Source organism: Phyllostomus discolor, chromosome 3 (assembly GCF_004126475.2).
Source record: "Phyllostomus discolor isolate MPI-MPIP mPhyDis1 chromosome 3, mPhyDis1.pri.v3, whole genome shotgun sequence".
Classification (NCBI taxonomy): Eukaryota; Metazoa; Chordata; class Mammalia; order Chiroptera; family Phyllostomidae; genus Phyllostomus; species Phyllostomus discolor.
In genome coordinates, this window is record NC_040905.2 from 196,365,355 (window position 1) to 196,374,767 (window position 9,413).

The following is a 9,413-nucleotide window of genomic DNA, read 5'->3' on the forward strand; positions in this document are numbered from 1 at the left end:
CTGGGGACCGGGCCCACAACCCAGGCATGTGCTCTGACCAGGAATCAAACCAGTGGCCTTTTCTTTGTGGGACAATGACCATCCAACTGAGCCACACCAGCCAGTGCCCCATGACTATGTTCTAACCACTAATCTATACTTCTCAATCCCTTCACCTTGTTCACCGAGTCCCTCAAACCCCCTTCCCTCTCGCAACCATGAGTCTGTTCTCTGTATCTATGAGTCTGTTTCTGTTTTATTTGTTTATATCACCTAACATGTATTTTGAATAAATAAGTTAAAATTTCTCTGACCCTTTCCCAAGTTATATTTTTTATCTCTATTTTGCATCTTAAAGATTGACTAGAACGTTCAGTAAAAATTACTTATGCCCTAGATGATCTTACCACTGCCTGTTACTCTGGTCTTATATTGTACCAACCTTCCTTTCTGCCACAGAGCATAGAATTGTTATTTATGATAAATGAAGGGGATAAAATGTTATGAACCTTGGCAATGTCAGTGTATCTGTCCAAAGTTGGGAAGTGTAAGCATAAGGGAAATGGAGCAAATACAGAAAGTGGGACAAAATGTAGGAGTAAGAATTTATAAGATGTTCACTTTTAATTTTTGTGTTTCTGTTCTTTTTGAAAGTTTTAAAATCAAGCCTCTGTAGTACTCTGATAATTTTTTTCAAAAGGTAAAGAAAAAAGGTACTAAAACTTTGAGAGAAGCCCAACTTGGTCATGGTGGGTAATCCTATTAATTCGTGGTTGTATGTGTGTGTTATTGTAGTGTTTTATTTAGACTTTTCATATCTATAATAAATTTGGTGTGGCCAGTATTCTTTTTGCATGTGCTAACTCTGGCTTTGGTCTGAGGATTATGCTAAGTTTATGTAATAAACTAGGAAGTTTACCAGTTCTTTTCAATGTTCATTCATCATTTCATTCACTTACTCAGTCAATAAATATTTATGTCATGTTGGGCAAAATGTTAGGTTTTGAGGCTACTGGAGTAAACGAGACAGGCAAGTTTTCTACATTCATGGGACAGAGCATTCATTCTGAAGTGGGGCAGACCAGAAATAAAGAGATAAAACTGTAAGTTAAAAAAAATCAGGTGTAAGGCCCTGGTCACATGCCTCAGTTGGTTAGAGCATCACCCTGATAGCCCAAGGTCACCATTTGGGTCCGTGGTCAGGGCACCTATGAAGATCAACCAGTCAATGCATAAATCAGTGGGACAACAAACCAACATTTCCCTCTCTCTCTCTCTCTCTTTCTCTCTCTCTTCTCTCTCTGTAAATATCAATTTTGAAAATCAGATGTAATAAATGCTTGGCAGAAAAAGAAAGCCAAGTGACTTTGGACTTGATGGTATGAGCCATCAAGCAAAAAGGGAAATGTGTAACTTTATGAGTCACGCCACTGCTATCATCAGAAAAATAATTTCACTGACTGAATGATCATGTATTTTTGGAATGATCATATGATGCACATTTTTTTCATATTGAAAGTCAACTCATCACATGCACACAAATGATTTTTCTCGGTATCAGTACAGTAAGTTCTGTTTTTTGTCAATTTAGTCAGTGTCTGAGCAATATACCTTACATATTTCATTTTTAGTTGTAAGTGGAAACCAAATGACATAAGCACATGCATCAGCAGATTTCGCACATGGAAGCCGGGTAGTCAACTGTCTACTCCCCTTTCAAAGGAAAACATCCTCCTACCTTCAAAATGAGCCCCTCTCCAGAGCATACCCTGCCACTGGGGTAGACCAGATGGACTTGCTCTAGTGAGAAGCAGCTTAATGTCAGTTCGTCATTTACTTTTTTCTTTTTTTTACTTTAATTAGCATTTATTTTTTCTGAATTTACACCCAGGCTATAAGTTTTTGTTTCTTTAGTTTCTTCTAGGATATCCTTTTCTTCCGAGCAACCTCCTCTCCCGGGTTAGGAGCAATCTGCTCTTTTTCGGCGATGATTCTCTCAGTGTGGCAGGGCTGGCCCACGTGTGGGTTAATGCACCCATGAGCTCTGTAAGCTTGGTGCCACATCTTGGAGGCTTTGTTCACCTGGCTGTGCTCTGTGACCAGAGGACCTGCATCTAAACCCTTTAGTTCAGCATTCCTCTCTGAATTTTTAAGCATTTGCAGCAAAAATTCAGCACACTTTTTGGGCCACCAGCCCCACTGTTTGGCCTGGTCACACCTAACAGCTCCACCACTGTGACAACAGAATGGAACACATTGCTTCTGCAAAGCGACATCCTTTAGATACCTGGTGGCTTTCCAGATGAGCATATCCTTGATGGCCTGAGTGTTCTTTGAGTGAGCATGAAGAATTGCATATCTTGATTTGCATGATTTTATGGGGTTTTGCTCAAGTGAATAGTGAACCATTTTCAGAGGTCCCCTCAGGCGGCTCACTGAAAAGTGAAATCATTACTTACAATTTTGGAGCTCCTTGTTACCTACACACTATCAAAATTAAACAAAAGTTTGCTTAGAATGTTGATAAAAAAGGAGCTAGGTCAAGACAATTTGTGATATTCTAGAGATAAATACTGATTTTCCCTTTACTGCAGTCCTTGTAAGTACACTGTTCGGGGCCTTCGGAGTATAATTATTATTAAAATGCTTACTATTTTTAGTGTGGATTCTGAACACTGCTTACATCAGGAAAACACCAGCAGTCGTGGGGACTTGGTAATAGGCTCCAATTTGAAGTAGCCCCTTTCCTTAGGCTTTTCCAGTTCAGGGCTCCAAGGTGTCCACGAAGGTAACATTGAACCACCACAAAGATTCTTGAGTACAATTCAGTTGGAGCACATTTTTAAAATCTCTATTCATTTTCATTGTCCATGGAACATTCATATGAGTGACATTAATTCTGAATCACATTGAGCATAACTACGTGGGGTAGCCCTTTAAAAAGATTATATCCAGTGTCGCAGGTTCAATTCCCAGTCAGGGTACATGCTTGGGTTGCAGGCCACGGCCCCCAGCAACCGCACATTGATGTTTCTCTATCTCTCTCTCTCTCTCACTCCCTTCCCTCTCTAAAAATAAATATATAAAATCTTAAAAAAAGATTATATCCTTCAGAATGACTTTCAGACACTCTCAAGTTTTGGAGGTTATGCATATAAGAAACTGAGATTTGTGCATTTTGTCTTGCATAATTTCATATGTGCATCCACAGAAGGAGAAAATCCAAATCAGTTATTTCAAAATTTAAATAAATATCTTGAGCCCTCCTTACCTGCCCACAATTTTAAACATGAAATTATGGTAAACTTTGGAAACTTTCTATCTTTGAACTCAATTCCCTAGACATTTACAAGCTTAACTTTTTGTTACTATTTACCAAAAGCCCCCTCCAAACTAAGAGACAAGATGACAAATTTTCTATTTTATGTTTCTTCGATATGGGTCAGGTAAGGTATAGCCGGAAAGTTCAACAGGAGAAAGCTTCTCCCAAGGGAGGAAAACAAAGCTATGTTTTATTTCCATTTGCAAAAGATGGACATGAAGCTGAGAGATGCTTGTTCAACTGTAGTCTCCTAGTGCCCACACTGCACCCTTCTCATCGTGTGACTGGGCCTTCCCCATCACAGGTGTTCTAAGTATTCCTGGTGGGCAGTATACCTTGTCCCAGACTTGGGGAGCACCCAGGATTTGATGAAGGCATTCGGAAGCCCTTAACATTAGAAATGTAGTTCCCTTCTCCTTATCACATAAAGTTCAAAATAAGAAACAACACCAAACCATGAATTTAAGAAATGTCAACACATGTTAGATTTTCCTCATGCTGGCCACATTGAGTCTTGAAAGAAATATTAAACGTGAATATATTTCAAAATTAATTGTTCTTATTTTTTTGGTGTCCCATTTTTCCGGAGCCCTAAACATTGGTTAGGGCCTGTACTGCCATTCACCGCCTGGGTCCCATACAGTCACCTCCCCTTTAGTATTTTCCTATACCGCCACTGCTCTCTGCTCGGTCACTTGCATTAGCCTAGAAGTTTGCTGTGGTATCTCATTTCCTAGAGGAAACCAAAGTCTTCCTTGACAGCATGCTTCCTTCACGTAGTTCCCTCTTTCTCTGCTCTCCCTTCTCACTCTCAAAATATCATCCATATCCACTCCAGCAAAGGTGAAACCACGCCGTCCTGGTCACAAATGGCCTTCTTATTGCCAAATTTAATGCTCATTTCAGGATTTATTTTATTGTACCTCTCTGCAAAAAAAATGATATAATTAATCATGTTCCTCCCTTTTATCTCTTTCATTATTTAGCTTCTAAGTCCTCTAGTAACATATTCCAAGCTAACATAAAAGTATTAAATTCTATATTTTTGAAACACTAAAAGCAATATGAACACTAGCAAAAAGAATTCAAAGCTAACTTTTTTAGAACTCTGGAAATTAACCAAAGACCTACTGTCTGAAGAGACTGTTTAAGAAAAACAGCTGAATCTCGGTAAGAACAGTTAGCTTAGTGACATTGTCATGAGCCCTGTCTGCATACCTTGAGGTGCGTGGGAACAAAACTACAACGTACCAAAATTTATGGTATGACTGGAAAGAAATTTATAGCTGCAAACACGTGTATGAAAAGAGAAGATCCCTGACCAGTGTGGCTCAGTTGGTTGGGCATCCTCCTGAAAACCGGAGGGTCGACAGTTCAATCCCAGTCAGGGCACATCCTGGGCTGCAGGTTTGGTCCCCAGTCAGGGAGGTGCAGGACGCAGCCAACTGATTCTTCTCTCTCGCATCAATGTTTCTTATACGCTCTTCCCCTCTCTCTAAAATCAATAAAAGGAAGGATAGGGAGGAAGGAAGGGAGGGAGAGAGGGAGGGAGGGAAGGGAGGGAGGAAGGAAGTCATTTTAACATCTCAAATTCACAATCTAAACTTCCACCTTAAGAAACTAGAAAAAGAAAGAGCAAACTAAGCTTAATGCATGCAGAAGTAGGAAAATAATAAAAATTAAAGTGGAAATAAATGAAATAGAGAATTCAAAAAGAGAAAAATCAGTGAAATCAGAAGCCAGGACTTTGAAAAGATCAACAACATTAACTATACTGACCAAGAGAAAAAAAAACTCAAAATACTAAAATCAGCTCTGAAAGAGGGGACATTACTACTAAGTTTACAGAAATAAAAAGGGTTACATGGGAATGATATGAATAAGTGTTTGTCAACAAATTAGATAACCGAGATGAAATGGAAATTTTCCTATAAAGATACAAACTACTGAAACTGATTCAAGAAGAAATAGAATATGTGAATAGACCTATAACAAGAGATCAAAATAGTAATTTTTAAAAAAATCCAGCCTTACCCAAAAGAAAAACGCAGGCCCCAATGGTTTCCCTGGTGAATTCTAGCAAATATTTAAAGAAAAACTAACAAAAGTCCCTCAAAAACTTTCCAAAACTTAGAAGAGGGAAATTCCTAGATATTCTATGATGTGAGTGTTAACAATACCAAAACCAAAGACATTGAAACAAAACTATAGACCAATATCCCTTATGGATATAGGCATAAACACTTCAACACAACACTAGCAAACCGAATCCAGCAACATGTAAACCAGGCAGGTTGGGTGTGATTTCCCTTCCTACCTGCTTCGCTGGGTCTCGGTGTGTCCATTCTAATCTTCCTTGCCATACCCGAAGCCAGTCAGCCAGTGGCATCAAGGGTATTTTGGTAAGGGGGAAAAAGAGCTTGAGATGTTTGTTAGGTGGTTGTGAATAACCAAAAAAAATTTTCCCCTCCTGCTTGTGAAGGGAAAACTATTAGGTACAGATAACTGTTCGCAGCCATCTTACGATGATAAGAGAATCGGCATGAAGGATAAAACTGACACAGAAAGAAGAAGAGAGCCAAGACTACCTCAGAAAAAGGGAGCAGGAGCCCTGATTGAGCCTTGCCTCACACTTGTGCCCTTTAAATAGTGTCTGACCAGGTGATTAACTTGCCTGGAACAGTCTCCATTTACACTGTTCTCCTAGCCTGATGGTTAATAGTGCCGCTCTTTCTCAAGTGTCCTGATTTAGACAATCATTTATAGGGTCCCATTCCCTACAACTGAATGTTCAATTACCTGCCCATTAACTTAGCAGGGAACCAACCACACTGTTTCTCAAACTGCATCCATCCAGGCTGTTTTCTGGGGGTCTCCCAGCACGCTCCCCAAGATTGTTCAGTTGTTTAAAATAGATTCAAAAAGTAACCACAGAAGGCATCCTGCTTTCCTCTCACTCTTTCCCTGATGATCTCTTACTTTTTGATCAGGATCCCGTACTTCTCCATGCAATCTTTCTAGACTTTCCTAAAGGAAAGTAACCATTCCCAACTCCCAAACTGTTCTCCTTGGGCCTCTTGCACATCACATTGAGTCACAACGTCCTCTTTTTGTCTTTATCTTCAATAGCCAACCTTGAAACCTCCCAAAACAAAAAGACTGTCCTTTTTAACTTTGTATCCAAGCTGTGAGGACAAGGAGCTCCTGAAACAGACATAAAGAAAAAAGAAAGAAAAGAAATAACTGGGATTTGTTACTTTGTTTACTTTGTCATCTTAACAGTCTGTTCAAATAATTGTGCTCAGTGTTTTCCATTGTGTGCTGATTAACTGTTAATGGTGGTACCCAAAACCAAAACGATCTCAAAATAATTAAAATGGGCGATCAAATTTAGGGAAGAGCTTGGTACAGAAGAGGCCCCAAGAGCTGTTTTTGTTTCCTTGAATCCCACAATGTACTGTTTCATGCTTCCTCACATTTGAGATAATGTTTCAAATTTATACCCACAATGAAGTTAAAGCTTAAAAATAACCTGATATGATTTCTGAATCAAAAAATCAGTAGACGGGGTAGAGGGCTCATCTTCACAAATTCATCATGAGTTTGGTACTCAGTCATGCAAATGTTACTTTTTTATCAATTCTGAGCTAAAAATATAATGTTGTATAAACTGGATTCTGATAACTTTGCCTTCTGTTAATTTCAATATCCTGATGCATTTCCTTTTTTCTGAGTATCTTATGGTATTTATTACCAAAAATAATATGAGCACTTATTCGATAAGTGTTATTATTTGTTTATTACATCGGAAGCTCCTAGTGTATATAAATACCTTTTTTAATCTTATTGCTTGCTTGTGTAGAATATTTTATTTCAAAGCCTAAAATTTATTTTTCTCATGGAATAAAAGTACCTTTGTTTGCTCTTTACTATTTAATTATATTTTTCTTTTTCTTTTTTAAAAGATTTTATTTATTTATTTTTAGAGAGAGAAGGGAGGGAGATAGACAGAGAGAGAAACATCCATGTGCGGTTGCTGGGGGTCATGGCCTGCAACCCAGGCATGTACCCTGACTGGTAATCGAACCTGCAACACTTTGGTTTGCAGCCCGCGCTCAATCCACTGAGCTACGCCAGCCAGGGCTAATTATATTTTTCTATCCCATACGTTGTCATCTAATTGTGTTTGTTTCTGATTGACCATACTAGTTATATTAGCTAGAAGGTGGTTTCTATAGAATATTCTGGTTTGTGTAATAAACAAAAATCGTGGAGTGTTGTATCCTTTTGTTATGGAGACTGGTTTGCTTTAAAAATCCTTACAAGCATAGTTAATTTTATTTTTTTATAGGTAGAAACTCTAAAGGGAGAAATGGAAGCAGGAAAAGTTAGTGATCTATATGAAAGTAGAGTAAATGAACTCTACTAAGATTAATAATAAAACTTTTATAGAATTTACATTTTCCTAGAACTGTTCTAAATATTTTTTATGTTGACCTGCGTCCTCACAACACAGGTCATATAGACAGGAAGTGGTAGAACTGGGGTTCAAACCCAGCCAGTCTGGTGCACGCAGTGTATGTGCTTAACCAATAGTCCACACCGTGTCTTCAAATAAAACGTTCTTAAGACAGAAGGTGTTTTGTAGAGATCCTAAACTCAGGAGATCCGGGTTCTCTCAACAACCTTTGTTCCGTGGTAAAAGTTAAATTCACACTTTAATTATAGTGTCATTAATACTATGGAACACACTAGGAAACAGCTTTTATTGGCATTCTTTTGTCTTTTAAAATTCTATTTGTTGTTTTCTCTCTTAAATGAAGTGTTCTGAAATGACAGTGTATTTCATGAAATTCCTCTTAACTGAAGCAAAAGATAAGGTAAAAAGAGAGCAAAGTGTTTAAATTGCCAGTGCATCTTAACATAAAATACATGATCTATTCTTAACATATTTTCCTATGTCTCAGGTGGTGAAACTGACTTACCTAGAATATTGGTTACCAAACTAAATGACACTAACCCAAACTGACTTTGCAACCTGAACTCTGAGGATTGATCATCTACTGTATACCATTTAAATTAACTTAATGCTGTGCTTGCTTATACAGAGAGTATTGACTCTGGAGTCAGACAGACCTAGGTCCAAACTCTCTGGCTCCCTCACTGATCAGGACTGTCACCTGGGTAGTTAACTTAACAGTTTTTTGTCTTCCAATGATACATTTCCGAACTTTTTCAAAAGTTGAGTCAATATTTTAAAAACTTGCCTGGCACATGACTTGTGCCCAATAAATATTAGAGCCTCTCTTTCCAATAAACTTACCAAGTTTGTTCACCAACTAGGCGACTGTGTTAATGTTACAAATTTGAATAAATTGAATTGAGTCATAAATATCTATCTAAAAATAAAGCAGTTTAAAAAAACATTTTGAAAAAGAAAATAGTTGTTATTTACACCACACATGTTTGGAAATATGTTAAATAATTTGGCTTGCTTTAAGAATGAACACTAGTGCTTCAACCTGGCACACGGTGGATTCAAACAAAATCAAATATGAAGTTCGAAGAGACAAATGAGTATGAGGTAAAACATTTCAATTAGCCATTTGGATGTGAGTAAGCAGAACAGCTGGGAACGAAATGAACTTTAGTGAACTCCAGGCACTCCCCTGGACCACACCCACACATACTGACACACTGTAAAAACATGGTTTATCAAGATGAGGCCCCGAACTGACGCTGCGCCTAGGACCTTTGTGCATTCGAAGGCTATTCACAGTAACATTGTATCTGAGGCCCTGAAGGCTTTTTACAAAGTCACCATTTCTTGGGTAATAAAACCAATGTAAGTTAAGCACCTGAATTAGTAAGTAGATAAGACATTTTTTTAATTGCAAACATGCTTAGTGGTGGGGAGGGGGGATGACAAAAACAGCTTCTTTTGGTATTAGCACTACAAATTTCAGATCAATTTTAACTTTGTTTTTGAAATTTCAAATTTACCCCATTTCTGGAGAATCTCTTTTTCTTTTACCTTGTTTTTTAAAAAAAGCTTTTGTAGGGCTGAAATTTTACATTACACCTGTCTCTTAAAAATAACAACACATTAGCC

The 9,413-nt window shown here is 38.0% G+C and overlaps 1 protein-coding gene across 1 annotated transcript; it reads right to left on the reverse strand.

The window, feature by feature from the left end:
- Window positions 1-1,899: 1,899 nt before the first annotated feature.
- On the reverse strand, window positions 1,900-2,388 carry LOC114491169 (60S ribosomal protein L17-like). Its single transcript, XM_036020125.1, has one exon. The coding sequence runs from the start codon at window positions 2,386-2,388 to the stop codon at window positions 1,900-1,902; it is 489 nt and encodes a 162-aa protein (XP_035876018.1).
- Window positions 2,389-9,413: the final 7,025 nt, after the last annotated feature.

Excerpts from the sequence above, each read along its gene's own strand:
- LOC114491169 (XM_036020125.1), bottom strand. The coding sequence starts at position 2,388 with ATGGTTCACTATTCACTTGAGCAAAACCCCATAAAATCATGCAAATCA.